Source organism: Coenobita brevimanus, chromosome 55 (assembly GCF_032717465.1).
Source record: "Coenobita brevimanus isolate Jiangsu-jjx chromosome 55, ASM3271746v2, whole genome shotgun sequence".
In the NCBI taxonomy this organism is placed as follows: domain Eukaryota; kingdom Metazoa; phylum Arthropoda; class Malacostraca; order Decapoda; family Coenobitidae; genus Coenobita; species Coenobita brevimanus.
In genome coordinates this window covers 4,363,061-4,384,522 of record NC_137008.1, presented here as the reverse complement: position 1 = coordinate 4,384,522, position 21,462 = coordinate 4,363,061, and the positions used below count along the sequence as shown (strand labels likewise).

Genomic DNA, 21,462 nt, shown 5'->3' with positions numbered 1-21,462 from the left:
ATCTTGTTATAACTTTCCTTGCTACTCGAACGTCCTAGGTACCCCTAGCAACAGTTCCAAGTCGGAGACATCCAAATATTCGACAGCTTTCTTACACTGCTAAGCACTATAAATGCTTTATCATACACTCTGAAATTTAATGTGAATATTACATGATTTAACAAACATCCAAATAAAACAAAGAAGAAAAAGTAAAGATTAACAAAAAAAAAAAAAAAAAAAATCCGTTCCCCTCAGTAGGCCTGGCAACTCCGGCTAGCAACTAAAAATGCAAGAATTATCCAGAATTTTTGCCCCACCACCTAGCTAGCACTCCTGCTTCTCAACAGTATATATTTTACGTTACTACCCACATGTTTTAGATCACATCCCGATCTTTCACACACTATTTATCAGTCCTTTATTTTTTTTTTTAATGTATCCTATCGATATTCACTCCTCCCTCTGCATTACTCTGATGCACACCAACTTTGTCTAATTTTTTTTGCATGTTCATTTTTCTCATTCCTCCCCATTAACTTACTTTAATCTCACCTCACTCAGATCTTGCACAAACCATTACACCATACATTCATTTCTTCAACGCCTTCACAATTTCCATGTCTTTTAATTCTTCAGTCATATCTGCAGTATTCCACATAACGATACTAGCCTGCTTGATTTTACTGGACTCTTTGCAGGCATGGGACCCAAACCCGAGGCTTCCTCTAATTTGTTGAGTTCTCACCACGCCATTTATTTTGCCTCTTGACACAGAGAATCAGTGGGTATTATCCCCCCCCCCCATCCAGCCTCATGGATAAAAAACACTGCTACCTAACTGATAACACAGTTAAATGAAATGGGCAATGGAGTAATAGTGTGTGCATCTAGTTTGGACATGGATAGGTGTACTTATGGCTGAGTTATCTTGAGGAGTGAATTCATCGTGGCTTAGTTACCATTCTTATAAACATAATTTTCTTATACAGATGCTCCCAGGTTTGGTGAGAAGTGGAGTGCATGCAAGTGAAGCGATGTCCCAACCACTACACTGCCACCCGCACTGGGCTCACCCACCCGCCGAACTTGTCCTCGAGGGCCTGAGCCACTGCCAGGCTTATGTGGTCCTGCCCGGGCGACACCACCACCTGACCAAACCCCACATACAGATGTTTATAATTTCCATATTAATATGGGTGCATTAAAATACTGCTCAGGCTTATTATGTGAATATTTCTCAATTTTCCAAACCCCTATGAGGTATCTCTCATGAACTAAGTAAATTCTCCTGGAGGTAGCAATGATAAGATAAACATGCCATGATTTGCAAGATGTTAATGAGGATTAAATATCACCCTTTCAATATGAGAGGTCTCATCTGAGCCAAACAGGATCTGACATAATCTGAAATATATGAAATACATCATCGTACTGAAGATATTTCAGAAAATCTCACACCAAGCTAGTCAAAATCAAACTTCAACAGTGTATTCAGCACTGCCAAACATACCCTGCGTTCAATGGTACACGTAGCACTAGGAATAAAAACTAAAAGAAAGCAGGTTACCCGCTTGTGAGTTACCAATACTAAATGGCGCTAACATGCATCATGGATGTGACCATGATTTCAAGTGCAGCCGCATAAAGTGTAATCGTGTTCAAACCTTCTGGCATTGGTTACCCAGGTTAACAAGTGTACTGGAATGAAGAAAACAGTTTCATCTCACTGACATGGATGGATGTATTGTTGTGGACGTTTTCATCATGTTATTGTCAGACGATGTTAAATGCTCCTTGGAATGTTATCTAAATCCTTGACAGGATCTAACACTTTGGAAAACCGGGGGAGGGGGGTGGAAGAAGTTATTCCATACAGAATGACCTCAAGTTTGAATTCATGATGTCTAATTACCAAATTGCTAAAAACCTATTCAAGTCCCTCTTTTCTTTGAAATAATCATATGATAACATTTACGTAAAATATTTAAAAATTTATATTTTGGTTAAAAAAAAAAAATGCTTTTATTATGAGAAATCATTGGTCTGCCGAAAATACGGAATACAGGAAGGGATACAGTTTTTACACCCGACCCCCTAAATCAGTGCCTGTATATCTTCAGTAGTCATACTGAGGAAATTCCTAGGGTCCCCATTTTACTCACCAAGTAATTGGTATTATTCACCTTAATGCTCTGTACTGTGATTTATGTATTCCAGTTCTTCTCCTCCCGATTTTAGCACAAGCACTATCGTTGCAAGAAAATCAGACGATTAGCATTACACCTTTACCGTACATAACCTGGGACATACCTCGCAGATAAACCTGCATCCTGTGCACTGACTGCAGGTGCGGGAAACCAACTAACAGCAAGCTTGCTTCCTTTGTATTTTACCCTTAAAAAAAAATCAATCAAGAAGGGGCAAACACCGCTGAGCGCATAGCCTAACTCACCCTCCGACTCCACCCACGCGGGTACCTCTATGCAACCCTCCAGGTTGTGACTCTGCCTCATCTAAGTATCTCCCGGTAGGAAAGATCGACCTGCTCCAGTCATGAGTTACGTGGCCTTCCCTTTGGCCTCCTCCACCTTGGGTTAACTCTTTTAGAGATCCTGTGAGCAGGATCGGCCTCAGGAAAGCGGGCCACGTGCCTATATTGCTGGAGCTGGGATTGACGTATTATTTGGGTAATAGGCCTCGATTCAGTCTCATGGAGTAGTAACTTGTTACGCACCCGGTTGTGCCATAGATATTCCATGATCCTGCTAAGACACTTAGTACCAAAGGAATCAATTCGCTGCTTCAAGTCACTGTTTAGTGTCCATGTCTCACAGCTTAAAGTAAGACAAGGAGCACCAGCGCCTTGTAGGTATAAACTTTCGTCCTTCTACACAAATAACGACAGCTCCCAAAACCCGAATTGAGTGAATCCATAACCTTGTAAGCCAGACCAATGCAACAAGAGATCTCACTGTCTGACCAACCGTTGCTATGGACCACACTACCAGGATAAGTGAATCTTTCCAAGACTTCTATATCCTCACCACATGCTTGGGCAGACTGAACTGCTTCATCCAACAAGCCACAAAATACCTGGACCATGGTCTTGGCCCAAGAGACCTTTAATCCGAATGGCTTTGCATTCTCGTGAACTTCCTTGAGGGCACTCAGTAGTACCTCCAGCAACTCTGCTAAGATAACTGCATCATCAGTGCCAATTGATACCCCACAGTGACTTTTCGACTCACAGCCCAGTCCAGTACCCAATCAATATATGTGTTGAAAAGTGTGGGGGCAAGGATACATCGGTATCTTACACCAGAACGTACTAGGAAAAAATCCCATTAACCACAACCACCGTCATAGCTGTCAATAACCATTATTACCAATTATAGCACAACCGCCATCATCATTTCCACTACCAAACGCAGTAATATCATAACATCGACATTTTTTTAATCTGATTCAATGGCTAAACGCTAGTTTTGCTAATTTGCACATGCTTATTTAGGAGCCTAAAGTATATACAGCTGCTCGTAATTCCGAAATATTCAACTTAGCAGTAGACAGAACTGTGTTTGCAGATGGCTCAACAAGAAGCTTGATGCACAAATGCCCATTTAGAACCTCCTACCTAAGGGTCAATTCAGCTGTATTTTGAAACAAAAGGAGGGTCGCTCAGATGAATGTCTTTTTTCTCTCCCAGTGGAGCGGAGTAATATATTATATATATATAAATATATTTATATATATATATATATATATATATATATATATATATATATATATATATATGTGTGTGTGTATATATATATATATATATATATATATATATATATATATATATATATACACCTACATGAGCCCCTGTGGTACAGTACTAGAGTGTGCGTTTCGCACGCTGGTGAGCGCGGTTTCGCCTCCCGCCAGAGTTGTAAAAACTTTGGGAAGCGTTCACCAAGCCACTTGCTGCTTTGGAGGACACAAGGGGTGCTGTGGTTGAACCAGTGTCGCATACTAGTATGCTTGCACACAATCAGCTTAAGGCGGGCCGATTACACTTAGTTCACAGACTACACACACATCCAAAGCCACTACAACACTACAATCACACTCACAAGCACTTCTCACCCTGCATACAGTCTCTACCAGACAGCCTAAGTCACTGGGTAGAGATACATTGGCTGTATCGTCCCTGCTTCGGTAGGGGTAGGCCGGTCCTGCAGTGGACTTCAACGGCTGATGATGATGATATATATATATATATATATATATATATATATATATATATATGGTAGTGGGGGCGCTCACCATCCACTTACTCGATATAGTGAAGCTCTCGGGTGTCTGTCCTTTCCTCTCCTCCATCCTTCTTTCCTTCCATCTTCTTCTGTCTTTCCTTCATTCTTTACTCGTCCTTCTGTCTACGGTTGACTTTACACTCCCTCTTCTCTTTCTTTCCTTCATTCATTCTTCTTGCTTCTGCCTATGGGTGACTCTACACCGAGCGGCAAGCTAAATGGTTTCCTGTACACCGGGACACCATTCACTACGCTGGGTGGTAACCATATACCGTAGCCAAATATTGGCGCTTGATGGTTTAGTGGGTGATTTCGGCGCTCCAATCGGATTAAGCTGGTCAGTGTTTATATCCAAGGGGTGGTTGGGGTTTATTGCTCACACAATGCCACTCAGGGATGACTGAGGCTGATCACTCATCTTAAATGTCAGAACCAACTTGCCTTGCCCCGGGCTCCTACGCTTCTCATAGGGCAACGTAGGATTGGATGATATATATATATATATATATATATATATATATATATATATATATATATATATATATATATATATGGAGAGAAGAGGATGAGAGGTTCGGTGGCAAAAAGTGAGAGAAACTGGAGGGGCCTTTGTTTAGCAGTGGACATGCAATGGTTGATTATATATATATATATATATATATATATATATATATATATATATATATATATATCGATCAACCAATCCTACGGTGCCTCATGAGAAGCGTAGGAGCCCGGGGCTAGGCAAGTTGGTCCTGACATTTAAGATAAGAGTGACCAGCCTCAGTCATCCCTGAGTGGCGTTGTGTGAGCAATAAACCCCAACCACCCCTTGGATATAAACACTGACTGGCTCAATCAGATTGGAGCGCCGAAATCATCCACTAAACCATCAAGCGCCAAAATTTGGTTACGGTATATAGTTACCATCCAGCGTAGTGAATGGTGTCCCGGTGTACTGGAAACCAATTAGCTTGCCGCTCGGTGTAGAGTCATCCATAGGCAGAAGCAAGAAGAATGAATGAAGGAAAGAAAGACAGAAGAGGGAGTGTAAAGTCAACCGTAGGCAGAAGGACAAGTAAAGAATGAAGGAAAGACAGAAGAAGATGGAAGGAAAGAAGGATGGAGGACAGGAAAGGACAGACACCCGAGAGCATCACTATATCGAGTAAGTGGTTGGTGAGCGTATATATATATATATATATATATATATATATATATATATATATATATATACTATTGGCACCCAGTTCCCTCAATATAGGACTGAACTGTGCATTTCAAATTCAATAAAGAAGGGAACCCCTGAGTAGGGACCTATGAGCTTCGCGATTATGAGCCAACAGCCGGAGGGCGATACACCTAGCACCCTACTAGCAAAGTCTCTCACACAGGAAACCTAGGAACCAATTATATATATATATATATATATATATATATATATATATATATATAAAGGGCTTTGGTGTTGCAGCTGCGCGAAGCTTACATGAAGGAGTGTGAGTGCCAACTTTAACATATGGATGTGAAACTATGGTGTGGCATGAAAATGAAAATTCAAGAGTAAGAGCAGTGGAGATGGGACTGCGGAGGAATGTATGCGGAGTACAGAGAATGGATAGGATACGGAATAATGTGACTCGTGAAAGAGGAGTGAGGAAGTGTGTGGACACCAGAATCGGAGAGAGTGTACTGAGACAGTTAGGTCATGTGGAGAGAATGGATGACAATAGAATGATGAAAAAGGTATATCTGAGCGACTTTGAAGGAGGGAGGAGGTAAGGTAGGCCAAGAAAAAGGTGGAGGAATATGGTGGATGAGTGTATGAAGAAGAGACGTATGGGAGTTGGTAAGGCTAAGGGACTGACAAGAGACCAAATTGGCTGGATGAATTTTGTGTGGAGAAGTGCATAACCAGGGATTTGGCACCCATTTTTAACGTGACAGCGTTCGGATTGACTCTATCAGAATGGTATATGTGAAGCTACAGAATGTGGTGAAAGTATTTTGGCCTATCAGATGGAGCCAGAAATCCGTGGGCTTGAATGACGAGTGAATGGAAGCATGACCCATTGAACTGGGCAAACTTAGGCTGTCTGGACTTTGCAACTCCTGACCCCGCTCTAGCGTGGGAAAGGAGGTTCAGATAATATATATATATATATATATATATATATATATATATATATATATATATATATATATATATTGCCAGACGCCTCAATCCCGTTTGGGGTGGCCACAAACAAATCGCCTCCAAGTCGCCCTGTCCCCCGCCATTTGACTCCCATGCTCCCAGCTCACACTTCCCTCTCTCATATACCTCTCCACCCCATCCCTCCATCTCATCCTTGGCCTCCCCCTCCCTCTTTCCCCCTCCACCTAACTCACATACACTCTCTTCGTCAGTCTTTCACCCTCCATCCTCTCCACATGGCCAAACCACCTCAGTGTGTTCCTCATAACGCTTCCTATCACATCCACATCAACACCACAACGCTCCTTTATATCCTCATTCGTCAGCCTGTCTCTCCATGTGACTCCACAGGCTCCTCTTAAATAACTCATTTCCACTGCTGTCACTCTTGACTTGTGTCCTTCCAACAACGTCCAAGCTTCACTTCCGTACGTTAGAGTTGGTATCACAATACTGTCATGTAGTAACTTTTTAACTTCCATGCTCACTTCCCTGTTTCTTATCACTGCTTTCAAGGAACCAGCAACCTTTCTTCCCTGCTGTACCCTTTCAAGCACTTCATCCTCCAAACCTCCATCCTTACTCATCACACTACCCAAGTACTTAAACGTACTCACATTTTCCAATTCCTCACCATCCAACCTCGCTGTACATTCACTGACTTCACCTCTCTCAAAGATCATCACTTTACTCTTCCCTTCATTCACCTTTAGAATCCGTTTCTTACACACTCTCTCAAACTCATCCACCAAGCCTTGCAGCTCCCCTTCGTCTTCACTCAACAACACAGTATCATCTGCAAACAACAGTACAGGGAGTTTCCAAACACTATCCTCTCTCACCAGGGCCACTCCAACATCCACTACCCTACCTTGTACCTCTTTTATTACCCCATCCATGTACAGATTGAACAACCATGGAGACATGACACACACACACACACACACACACACACACTATATATATATATATATATATATATATATATATATATATATATATATATATATATATATATATATATATATATATATATATATATATATATATATATATATATATATATATATATATATACAGTATATATATATATATATATATATATATATATATATATATATATATATATATATATATATATATATATATAGCTGGGGAATGGCTGGGAGACGGAGGCAGAGAAGAGAGAAAGAAATCAGTAGAATGGAAGTTGTAGAAGCAATGAAAAAAATCAAAATGTGGAAAGCTCCGTGAATTGATGGAGTGTGTGTCGTGAAAAGCTGAAGCATGGGGGAGAGATAGCGGTAGAATGGATGTGGAAGATGTGCAGATTGGCAAGGGAGGAAGGCAGAGTCCTTGAGGATTGGAAGTTAGGTATGATTAATCCTCTGTACAAAGGAAAAAGGGAAAAAGAAGTGTGTGGTAATCATAGGGGCACATGTCTTCATAGTGTAATAGGAAAAGTATATGGCAGGATACTTACTGACCTAGTTAGGGAAATAACAGAGGAATTCGTTGGAGAAAAACAGGGTGGTTTTAGGAAGGGAAGAGGTTGAGTAGATCAGATATTCATTCTTAGATCTTTAGTTGAAAAGTTTCTAGGGAAGGGAAAGAAGTTGTGTGTGGCCTTCATGGATTTGGAGAAGGCATGTGATAGGGTGAATAGACAAAGATTATAGAAAGTATTAAGAATACATGGAGTAGATGGGAAGTTGCTGAATGCCGTTTAGAGTATGTACGAGGGTGCTAAGGCTGCAGTGCGTGTGGAGATTGAACTGAGTGAATTTTTCTATCTGAATTTTGGATTGAAACAGGGATGTGCCATGTCTCCATGGTTGTTCAATCTGTACTTGGATGGGGATATAAAAGAGATACAAGGTAGGGCACTTGATGTCGGAGCGGTCCTAATGAAAGAGGGCAGTATTTGGACACTCCTTGTACTGTTGTTTGCAGATGACACTGTGTTGTTAAGTGAAGACGAAGGGGAGCTGCAAGGCTTGGTGGATGAGCTTGGAGGAGTAATGTAAGAATCGGAAACTAAAGGTGAATGTAGGGAAGAGTGAAGTTATGGTCTTCGAGAGAGGTGAAGTCAGCGAATGTACAGTGAGGCTTGGTGGGGAAGAAATGGAAAATGTGAGTGCGTTTAAGTACTTGGGTAGTGTGATGAGTAAGGATGGAAATTTAGAGGGTGAAGTGCTTGAAAGGGTACAGCAAGGAAGAAAGGTTGCTGGTTCCTTGAAAGCAGTGATAAAAAAGAGGTAAGTGAGCATGGAAGTGAAAAAGTTACTACATGGCGGTATTGTGATACCAACTCTAACGTATGGAAGTGTAGCTTGGACGTTGTTGGAGGGACACAAGTCAAGAGTGAGAGCAGTGGAAATGAGTTAGTTGAGAGGAGCATGTGGAGTCACATGGAGAGACAGACTGACAAATGAGGAAGTGAAGGTACGTTGTGGTATGGATGTGGATGTGATAGAAAGCGTTAGGAGAAACACACTGAAGTGGTTTGGCCATGTGGAGAGGATGGCGAGTGAGAGACTGACGAGAAGAGTTTATGTGACTGAGATAGGGGGGGAAGGGAGGGGGAGGCCAAGGATGAGATGGAGGATGAAGTGGAGAGGTATACGAGAGATGGGGATGTTAGCTGGAAGTAGGACATTGAAATGGAGGGGGACAGTGCGACATGGAGGCGATTAGTTTGTGGCCACCCCTTACAGGATTCAGAGGTCTGGTAATAGATAGAGATATATAATTTTTTTTGACGCCCCTCAACTCTGGCTGTTATGAACAATGTTGCTCTTCAGAGTATTTTTTCGAGATTTGTGTACTACTGCAATCGTTCTTGGTTCTTCCCCTCGTAAACCTCTTTGCGTTTTAATTAAAATGATATTTTACTATCAGTTATTGGGCGATTTGCTAGTATGATATAAACTTTACAAAGGTAGAAACCATTAACATCATTCGGCTGTTCATCATGAAATTTCGCAAAGCTGGGTTTTCACTGCGACATTTCGTCATTAATCACATGTTTAACTAGTTGAATTACGTATTACAGATATGGGGATGAAGAGAGTAATCGCTGGTGAAGGATGAACTATCTCAACTCCAATGCACGCGCATGACTGACTTGCTTGCTAAAAATGAAGAGGGGCTTTACAACCCCCCCCCCCCACACACTATATATATATATATATATATATATATATATATATATATATATATATATATATATATATATATTATCCGTTAACGTTGTTCCATGGAGGTAAATGCAGACAAGTGTACACTGACGGTTGTTGAACAGGTACACATTAATAATAGGGCATTTTCAAGCTGATGATATAATCAGTATTCCTGTTACCTTCATATATTTTTACTTAATTTTTGAGACGCATGTTAAATAGGAGCCTCCGAGTAATCTCTGACCACCAAGTTCACACTTTTTTCCTCTTCCGATGGTTGCTGATCCTGGGTTAAATATAGCAGCCGTGGCTCAGAGGGTAGAGCGCTTTGCTCAGACCGGAGGGTCGGGGGATCGAATCCACCCAAAGGTCATTGGTAGACATCAGGAAGGGTATCCGGTCATAAATTGCTACACGCTCCATTCCAAAAGTCCTCTACTCAGGGCAACGCCTTAGCCCTTCGGGTATACCTGGCGTAAAACAATTTTTCAAATATTTTCGATTATAGAGTTCCCCAGCGATTGCATGGCATTTGCAAGCTTATACGAATATCTTTAATGCACGAATCAGCAATAATGGTGATGTCTTCTGTAGATGGAGGCGTTTTTCAGTTTTATTTTCTACATTCAAACGATTTTCTCCAGCATTATAGGAGTACCTTAATTATGAAAGGATTAATGAATAATTGGAATCCCTGAGTCCTCCATGGCGAAAATCTCTGTTATGCCGAATAAAATCGCCCACCCATATCAAGAAAAAAGACCCTTATGTAAAATAATATTCTTATTATCTCTATCTATCTACCTATCTATATCTGTATCTATCTTTCTATCTATTTATCTGTCTATCTATCTATCTGTATGTCTATCTATTAATCTCTATTAATCTCTCTCTCTCTCTCTCTCTCTCTCTCTCTCTCTCTCTCTCTCTATATATATATATATATATATATATATATATATATATATATATATATATATATATTTATATAGTTTAGTGACCACAGTAGAAACATTTTCTCCATATTATAAAGTAAATGGAGTACGGTTTCGGTGCATTAAAAATGGATAGTAGATATAGAGGCAGATATATGGACATAAATAAGCAGATAGATAGACAGATATGGTACAGTAGCTTTATAGCACCTCTTCCTTAGAGTTTTATTTTGCTTATACACTTTAACACACTCTTGTCCGTTGTCTGCGGTACAGTATATCGTTATGTTATCGACATACTTAGCACCACTAGCATACAAAAGGATATTAATCTGTAAGGGAGAGAATATATTGCAAAGGAAGAGGTGCTGTGAGATCACGAAAGCCACCTGAAGTCCGAGAGGCAGCCCATCCTTGGAAAGTCCAAGGGGCACCGCAGTGACGGGCATCTCGGTGGCGTTGAAGATGCCAGTGTGGCAGAGGTCGAGTATGTTGGGCACGAACTCGTGGTGTAGGAAGGCCAGCTGTGGTAGTGTTGGCAGCAGCAGCACCCCAGTCTTTCCCAGAGTGCCCTGTTAAAACCAAGTATATCGGTGTCATACCCCAGCAACAGCACCCAAATATCACCAAGCTTACCACATTAGAAGTATTGTACTTCAAACGACACCACGTCCCAGCCGAAGCGACCCAGTCTCATTTAGCCCATCCCCTCAGAACCACATTGTATAAACCATCACCATACCCCAGCAGCAGCACCCGAGCAACATCTAGCCTATCATATCTGAAGCACATACAGTATATCCCCGTCAGCAGCAACCCAGTTTCACCCAGCCTACCCTGTCAGGACAGCCTATAATTTCAGCATGTTAACAGTTTTATCCACTCTCACCGAGTTTGCCCTGTTAGAACCATATATTTCTACATTATATCAGTCTCACCCAGTCTATCCTGTCAGAATCATAGAACCACAATTTACTGTATATTTCAGCGCCATATACCAGGTTCACTTTTATAACCCTCACCATTGAAGGAACCACATGTTTCCACACGATACCAACATCCTCCAGTTTATCCTTTCAGAACCACAACATATATTTCAGCATCATAAATGGCAATTTTTATGTGCACCACCACCATGCACATTTCCTCAATACATTTCAAGCATTCGTCAGTTTTTTGCAACCTCAGCATCGATGCTTCACCTAGTTACAGATCCATTTATCATATTTCTTGATCATTTTTGGATCTTCCATGATACTGTCTTCCCTAAAACTTAGTAACATATAAAATTTTCTGAAGAGTATGCATAATCATAATCTCATTATGACCATACCATCTCAACGCACATTCTCCTTTAGACTCCCCAACTCCATATCTTTCATGAACACACACACACACACACACACACACACACACACACACACACACACACACACACACACACACACACACACATCCTAAGCACTAAATAACAGTCCACTTCCTACTGTTCTCAGCTTTGATTTTTCATACCCTATGCCAAGGACTCACATCGACATGTTCATGACAGCGCTAATACACATATATTCTGCTTCCTCCTTCCATTGTAGACTTCTGTTGAATACAAGGATTTTATTACACTTTATTTCTTTGGGTTACTCAGCTCTGAACTCCCATTACTTATCCATGGAACGCAAACCCCAGGTGGAAATCACCTGGGCACATGAACACGGCCTGAGCGTCATGCGGTCTGTGGCTGGAGCAGGCTGGGTTTTGCCATACAGACAGTTTTGGGTGATCTTCACTCTCCGTTTGCTACAGTGTATAGCAAAAAGGTTGTGTGCCCTTGCCACTACCACCATGTCTGCAATGACTGCGTATCTCTCCAGGTAAGTGATAATGTGCTTGGAAGTTGTTAGCAATACATATTTATACTAGGAATAAATAAAAATCATGTAATGTCAAAGAAATTAGGAGCATATTTTATTCTTTGGGAAAATAAAAAGAAAAAAGAAATTCATGGATTTATATTTTCAATCAATAGGCAAAGGTTTATTTTTGATAAAATAGCAGTTTTTGTTCATTTACAGGGGTAAATAAATGTAAAATATATTTTTTGCATATATGTCATTTTTGTCTTTTAAAAAATATACCCCTTTTTTTTTTGTCTGTCTCCAGAACGTTGTTGATTGAAGGCAGGGAGTCACTGGGTATTCTTGCTGAGGCACCAGTTTTGTGTATACAAATGCTCGACTATTCATGTCCAGTATTAGCCAATTTCAGGATTTTTTTGTTCAAGTCAATAGAATAATCATGTATATTTAGCTACTTTTTTCAAGTCACCCCATTAATATTAAGTTTCCAGTTTCAGTGCAGTTTTTTGGGGGAAATTACGGTAGAAGAGGTCTACTTTCCCTTCATGTTGTAAAATTTAATAAAAGTTTATTAGAAGTATTTTATATTACTTTCCTAAAAATGGGTATAATTCACCAAGGGTTGGTAATGGTGTTATGGAAACTATATAAGGGTTTCCATTCCAGGGTTAAGCACCTGAATTCTTCTATCTCATGCAATCCTTCCTAATGGGGGACTTGCTTGTGAAGCTGCCTACCGCTAGGGGCCACCACCGTTAACAGCCTGTCCTCCCCAAGTACATGTTAAATTACCGGGATTTTTCTCTTTTGATGTGGGAACCTGTGTGGCAAAATACCATTATACACTACTGAAGTATTAAAAAAGCTTCGTAACAAAAATATAACAGGGGAGAATACATTACTCTCGTTGTTTTATTTCCCTGAAAACAATGCCTGAATTTTAAAAACCGGGCACTTACATGTTTCTTTTCGTCGTTTTTAATGAAACTGCGACAAAGCTGAGTTAATATTGCCCCTTGGAACGTTTGATATATACTGTAGTTTTAGCCAAGCACTTGTTTTGTTTGTGTCAGTCTCAATTTTGGCAGACGTTTAATGACGATGTAATAAAATATTCTACATCAGCTATCCGAGCTCAGAGACAGTCCCCGTTCCAAGATTTGATACGACTTATTTGAAAGTTGTGATAGCGTGTTTTCCTAGCGGATAAGTCATGATCAAATCTTGGAATGGGGACTGTCTCTGAGCTCTGATGGATGATGTAGAATAATTCATTACATCATCATCAAACTTCCACCAAAAGAGAGACTGACACAAAGGAAGTGCTTAGCTAAAACGACAGTATATATTGAACATTTCGGGAGGCAAGATTTCACTCAGCTTTGGAGCAACATCATTAAAAACGACTATACGAAATATATAAGTGCTAGGCTTTCAAAATTCTGGCTTAGTTTTTGGGGAAATAAAACAACGAGAGCAATGTATTCTCCTCTGTCATAAATCTGTTACGAAGGTTTTTCAATACTTCATTAGTCAATGATGGTATTTTGCCACACAAGTTCTTACAGCAACAGAGAAAAATATCGGTATCTGAACAAGTGCTCGGGACAGAGAAGCTGTTAACAGTGAGAGACATCTGGTGGTAGATGATCTCCAGAGTCCCTCATTCTATTTAAATAATGCCAGACGCCGTAATCCAGTAAGGGGTGGCCACAAACAAATCGCCTCCATGTCGCCATGTCCCCCACCATTTCATTGCCCTGCTCCCATCTCACCCCCCCCTCTCTCATATACCTCTCCACTCCATCCCTCCATCTCATCCTTGGCCTCCCCCTCCCTCTCCCCCCCTCCACCTCACTCACATACACTCTCCTCGTCAGTCCCTCATGGCCCATCCTCTCCATATGGCCAGAACTACCTCAGTGTGTTCCTCCTAACGCTTCCTATCACATCCACATCCACACCACAACGCTCCTTCACTTCCTCATTTGTCAGTCTGTCCCTCCATGTGACTCCACAAGCTCCTCTTAAATAATTCATTTTCACTGCTCTCACTCGACTTGTGTCCCTCCAACAAGGTCCAAGCTTCACTTCCATACGTTAGGGTTGGTATCACAATTCTGTAATGCAGTAACTTTTTCACTTCATGCTCACTTCCCTGTTTCTTATCAAAGCTATCAAGGAACCAACAACCTTTCTTCCTTACTGTACCCTTTCAAGCACTTCACCCTCTAAACTTCTCTCCTTACTCATCACGCTACCCAAGTACTTAAACACACACATTTTCCACTTCCTCCTCATCCAACCTCATTGTACATTGACTTACTTCATTTCTCTCGAAGACCAAAATTTTACTCTTCCCTATATTCACCTTTAGATCCCGTTTCTTACACACTTTCCCAAACTCATCCACCCAGCCTTGCAACTCCCCTTCATCTTCACTTAACAACAAAGTATCATCTGCAAACAACAGGACAGAGTGTTTCCAAACATGCCCTGTCTGATTAGGGACGCTCCAACATCCACTGCCCTATCTTGCATCTCTTTTATAACCCATTCACTAGCATAAAAAACTGCGAGTCCTGTTCTCTCTTAATAACAACGGTCATTCTCTTATCCTAACACACTTCCAGATTTTGTCGCCAAAAATCATTTGTCATACGCTTAACCACTATACAAAGTTCCATTCATTATGAGCGAGAAACGCGCTTGTATGTACTAAAAGTAACATGCAGCCCACCTTATCATTTATCAACTTCACTACCGTTTCAGGAGCTATAATTATACGCAGACTAATACTGAATCTAACTTACGTAATACACACACGTACACCAAAGCTCGTAATTGCGTTTAACAGAGCTATCCAAATCAAACATACAGTACATACAGCGCTACTTTCCATAATCCGTCCCTGCCCTAAACAGGAGTGTTTAGGTGACACTAATGTTAAGTCCCGAGATATTGCTTGAGAGGCTGTGGCAAAGTACGGTACAAGGGCTGTGGTGAATATTGTATTCGGTATATGACAGAATTTTAGTAAGACAGTAGCATGGGAAATCAATCAGCAGTAAACATTCCCGATAAATGAATATGCAACCAAGGGAAGCATCGACATTGAGGCAGCAAAGAACTGGCGAATGCTTCTTATTTTTCTATTCTGTCACGCTGTCCTTATATGCACTTTAATTTTTAAGGCTTCAGCTTAGCGAGGAAAAGAATTCGCATCAGCCTGACTTCATGAATGAGAACTGCCAGCTATTCCAAACCCGATAAAGGAACATCGCTCATACATAATATCACTGATTACAGTTCAACTTCGTAACAGGGCAAAAACCTGAAACAAGCTAAATAGGTTCCTTAATTCGTGCCGACTTACCATCAGGAACTCTTGCATTGGCTTCCAGTAGTGCGGCGAGTCTTGAGGGTCCTGATTCACTTCCATTAGCTTTCGGATGGTGGCCATCATCAAGAGGGGGAAGGTGAAGCGTCCTCTCCCACACAACCACCTCAGTCCTTCTACCAGCAGACTCACTTCCCCCTGTCCAGTGGAAGTACTATGTTATATAGAAACCATTCTCCCAACTGGAATTACTTTTTTTTTCTTTTTTTTTTTTTTTTTAGTGGCGGGTTCTCTCTCTCTCTCTCTCTCTCTCTCTCTCTCTCTCTCTCTCTCTCTCGTTTTTTGCCGAATCAAAAAGATCTGGTGGTATGATGCCCAAATTTGTCAGTCATGTGCTATTCCTAGTTAGATTCATAAATAAGTATTTCAAGATTTTTCGATCATGCAACGCCACCCAGTCACATCCACTCGAAATTTTCACTTTAATATCTCTGGCTGTTTTATTCTAAACCAGGACCGCTGGCCTTCGTGGAGGATAATGCGAGAGTACATGCCATCCTTACCGTTGTTTGACCTCTTTGTTTACAAAAAATAGAGGAAAAGGCCAAAATTAGTTTCATTTTCTCTATAACTATGTGTAGGTTGTAGTCTCAGAAAATTTGTTGTCTTATCAGAAGGGAAATTGTTATATACTATATATATGTCTTCATTCTTACCGAACTGACTGAGCATGTTGATTATCATTTTAGAGGAATTTATATGCAAAGTAGTTATTAAATTCTATCTTAATGTAATGATTTTTTCCACCATGTTCCTGAAACTGCCATGTATGTGGTCTGAAAAGACTCTAACTTATGCTTGCTGTTATAAACGGCAATAAGGTAATAGCAAATTCCATTATACATTGTGTTATGTGTTTATTTTTGATGGCCACCTAGTAACGGCCAGTTAACTTTCAACTTTAATAATTATCTGGGGCGTAAAAGCAAAGTCAATCCCATCATGGTTTAGGGAGCCAGGACTGGGACAGACAAACGCACTTACGATCAGTTCCCTGCTATAATCCTTATTTTGATTAGCAGGATGGACATAGAGGCTATAATCATCCTTCGTCTCTTGTTCTGACTTTATATAGTTGCGAGACGAAAGTTATTGCAGGCTATAACTGTTTTCTGCAGGACGATCAAGGAACTGAGTCCAAGGTCTTCCCTTGTCTAGTTCTTCCTGTAAAAACATATATCAGTTACGATAGGGGATCGATCATAAATATTTTTGAGAATCCCACTCAAGGCTAGGATAAAGTAAATAGAACATTTTGAGGGTAATACTGTTTTCAGTTTAGCTTGGGCTAAAACTACTGTTTCTCCATTTTGAATGCTGAGGTATAACAAATTAATACTAGAGAATGCCTGTAGTTTGGTTTATGAAGTTTTTTTTTTTATGCATTTAATTTGTTTTTCCTTCCTTTGTTCATAAAAAAAAAAAAAGAAGGTTACGAAGACGTGGCATGGGAAGGATACAGAGCCGGAACGCTGCTTTATTCTGCCACTGAGTTATACATAACCTGTATGATGGCGAAAATCTTAAAGTTCAAGTAAACAGTATTTCTCATGTAGGATACGAGGGCTGAATATTATGAAGTGTCTGATGTCCTTACCTTTCTGTTGGTCATGTTAACAGTCATGGGGGGTTGGCCTCTGTAGTCATCGCTCATCTTGTTATTCCACATCAGGGGGGCGATGCTCATGTCACGCGGCCACTCCAGCTGCCACCATACCCACATGCAACAAATCAGGTGCCAAGTGTACAAGAGATCCTAACCAGTTATAACTCGAGACAAGCACCCATAGCAGGTAGGTAATATGAATAATTTTGATTTTTTGAAATTATAAAATATCCTAGTCAATTTTTACGCTAACAACAATTTTACGAGAAGCAAATTTCCGTAGCAGTTTTAAGATAGCTATCATTCATAATTCTATTTTGTAATACTTGGTAGGGTACAACAAGGAAGAAAGGTTGCTGGTTCTTTGAATGCAGTGATAAGAAACAAGGAAGTGAGCATGGAAGTGAAAAAGTTACTGCATAACAGTATTGTGATACCAACTCTAACATATGGAAGTGTACCTTGGACCTTACTGGAGGGACACAAGTCAAGAGTGAGGGCAATGAAAACGAGTTATTTGAGAGGAACATGTGGAGTCACATGGAGAGACTGACAAATCAGGAAGTGAAGGAGAGTTGTGGCGTGGATGTGGATATGATAGGAAGCGCTAGGAGGGACACACTGAGGTGGTCTGGCCATGTGGAGAGGATGGAGAGTGAGAGACTGACTAGGAGAATGTATGTGAGTGAGGTGGAGGGGGGGAGAGGGAGGGGGAGGCCAAGGATGAGATGGAGGGAAGGAGTGGAGATGCGGGAGGGGGGTGTGAGCTGCGAGCAGGTCAGCGAAATGGTGGGGGACAGGGCGACACTGAGGCGATTTGTTTGTGGCCATCCTTTACGGGATTAAGGCGTCTGTCAATAGATAGACAGATAGTGTTTTTTTTTTTTTTTTTTTTTTTTTTTTTTTTACTCTGGTTTGAAGTACTTGGTTGTAATATTAATAATGGCAAAAGTATAAACCAGAAAACAGTCACAGATGGCATACCTCCATCATCACCAATAAAATATATGATTTACTGCAATACATTCTCTTTCCTACCAGACCAATACTTTTACTATCTTTCTATAGTCAGGTAATTTTAGTCTTAGTCTGACTTGTTACACAAACTCAGATAGCGTACAGCCTACCTCCGCCAGCGCAAAGGAAATTTATGTGCTTAGGTAATACAGAAGTGTTCAGTAAGATGTAATAAATAAAAGAAGTCGCTTAGGAAAGGCTGTTAGAGAGCTTCTTTACTCGGCGAGGATGGGGAAGTGTTCATATTAACACTTCCGATAATTGAAACCTTTACTAAATTGAATAAAATCCTTTTGGAGCAGACGAAATAAAGTATACCATTTTTACTTTAACTTGGTCTAGGTATTTGCCCTTTTGTAGCTTATTTCGCGTAGGTCAGTGGCAGAAAAAGACAATACTACGGCCCTCCATTCTTTCCACAACACTTCTTGACTAGCACCATAGTCGTGTGCTAATCTGTAGTTACATTTCAGTGTTCAAGATTGAGAGATGGCAATTTTACGTCACGTTAGAGTAAAAAGTTGCTGGATTAAAAAAGATGACTTTATATAAACTGATCTTTCATCTTTTCTTCTTCGTTTTTTATTTTGTTTGCATTACTTAAAACCTGAATGGGTGAAAAGTATCTTTAACTCTAACTAAGCCTCCATAATAACTACCAAAAAGAATAGTTTTCGTTTTAGTCTTCTGTGTTTCTATCTATCTGTTTGTTTGGCTGCAACAATGTGGAAAGGCCACTGAATGAAACTGTACCAAATCTCGAATAATGATTACATGCTATCATAGGAACTAACGATACTTTTTTGGTTCGGGAAGGGAGATGGTCACTGGTCAAGAACAAGAAAACCATGAATATCAGCAAACAGTGAACCGATATAGAGACATGGTGTCCAAGGACACAGTGTTACCCACTGCATGCATTTTTATTTCATACGGTACCAAATTGTTAATGTATGACCTTTAAATTTTGCCAAGAGTTTAGAGACAATACTGACTTTTCCTTCTTGAACGTCTCAAATACTTTTGTTTGTGAATATAAGGAATGGAGTAAGATCAAAGGGGTATAATGCTGCCTTGTCAGAGGTATGCGCTCTTTGAGTACATTTTATGATGGGTTACAGCTGATGCATAAATACATACTTAATACTAAAAAAGCCCACACAATGTTCTTGGTGTCATATTTGTTGTATAAATCTATCTATCTATCTATTGCCAGACGCCTCAATCCCGTTTGGGGTGGCCACAAACAAATCGCCTCCAAGTCGCCATGTCCCCCGCCATTTCACTGCCCTGCTCCCAACTCACACCCCCCTCTCTCATATACCTCTCCACCCCATCCCTCCATCTCATCCTCGGCCTCCCCCTCCCTCTTCCCCCCTCCACCTCACTCACATTCACTCTCTTCGTCAGTCTTTCACCCTCCATCCTCTCCACATGGCCAAACCACCTCAGTGTGTTCCTCATAACGCTTCCTATCACATCCACATCCACACCACAACGCTCCTTTATATCCTCATTCGTCAGCCTGTCTCTCCACGTGACTCCACAGGCTCCTCTTAAATAACTCATTTCCACTGCTCTCACTCTTGACTTGTGTCCTTCCAACAATGTCCAAGCTTCACTTCCGTACGTTAGAGTTGGTATCACAATACTGTCATGTAGTAACTTTTTCACTTCCATGCTCACTTCCCTGTTTCTTATCACTATTTTCAAGGAACCAGCAACCCTTCTTCCCTGCTGTACCCTTTCAAGCTGTTAATGCGCAAGCCCTAGCATGTATTCAATATGGACGGTGGGTGTTAGCGCCGAAGTGGTGACATGTGGAGGTGTAGGAGGACTACTGGACCTTGGGATAGGCCACTGCCCCCAAGAAATAGGCCCTGAGCCTTTGCCCAGAGTCGGACACGTAAAAAAAAAAAAAAAAAAAAAAAAAATTTATTAGGGAAGAAAGATATGCCTTGAAATACTCGGCCTCACTGTTCCATTATTGAGTAGTTTCCAATCGTCGATTCCATGTAGTGCAACCATTAGGTTACTCTTAAGTCAACTGGTTTACGTAATTCAGGAAATCGTTTATTACGTTCGATGATAACCATATAAACCAATGGACCCCTGGTGGTCTGGTGAGCTAAGGTGTTCCGACCGGATAGGGCCCGTCAGGGTTTTAATGTGAAGGGTGGTTAGGGTTTATTGCTCACATATTTCAACCCAGAGGAGAGCGTGGCTAGTAAGTCCTTATCAGAAATGGGTAACATAGCCTCGGGCCCCTACGCTACTAATGGGAAAAAAGGGTTGGATGATAGACACAGACATACTGTAAATTTTACTGCGAAAAAGTACATCGATGATTTGAAAAATTAATAATAATGGAACAGGTGCCCAATCTGAGACAAATAATCAGTATTAAGTGCTGAGTGCAAATCTGTTAACATCATTTGTTCATCTCGTACCTTTTCTAGCGGGGCTTCAAAGGCGGTGCTGAGGTAGTGTGTAGCGGCGGTGAGGGCGCGGCGCAGGGCGGGGTCCAGTGGTGAGCACAGGGGCGTGTCCAGACCCTCACACCACCTAAACAAAGGCATCGATATATTCACCTTTCACTTAAAATTTTATGCACACACACACACACACACACACACACACACACACACACACACCACACACACACACACACACACACACACACACCACACACACACACACACACACACACACACACACAGTAAATTATAGGCAATCATATCATCACGTGTGAGCAATCAGGCAATCATGCGGCCACAAAAAAAAAAAAAAAAATCCTGAGGTGGCAACTTGATCATAATACATATATATTTCATAGTCACACACAGCTGGATCAGTGTGCAAACTCCATATATAATTATCCACCATTAGTTTCTCGTAACTGTACAGCATCGAAACTATAAGGTCTGCACACCGGTAGGGATTAAGGGCCAGAGTCCCTCTCCTTCAGCTGACTATCCATGGCATTCAT

The 21,462-nt window shown here is 40.9% G+C and overlaps 1 protein-coding gene across 1 annotated transcript in view; it reads right to left on the bottom strand.

Annotated features, from left to right (window-relative positions):
* Nucleotides 1-1,028: 1,028 nt before the first annotated feature.
* The window catches only part of LOC145401201 (fatty-acid amide hydrolase 2-A-like), a 78,025-nt gene continuing 57,591 nt past the window's right edge, over nucleotides 1,029-21,462 (bottom strand). Inside the window, exons 9-14 of the mRNA XM_080273505.1 lie at nucleotides 20,924-21,038; nucleotides 17,448-17,555; nucleotides 15,827-15,988; nucleotides 11,536-11,670; nucleotides 10,987-11,169; nucleotides 1,029-1,130 (exon numbers count right to left, since the gene is read on the bottom strand). Coding sequence (XP_080129631.1) covers nucleotides 1,029-1,130; nucleotides 10,987-11,169; nucleotides 11,536-11,670; nucleotides 15,827-15,988; nucleotides 17,448-17,555; nucleotides 20,924-21,038 — 805 coding nt within the window. The remainder of the gene's footprint in view (nucleotides 1,131-10,986; nucleotides 11,170-11,535; nucleotides 11,671-15,826; nucleotides 15,989-17,447; nucleotides 17,556-20,923; nucleotides 21,039-21,462) is intronic.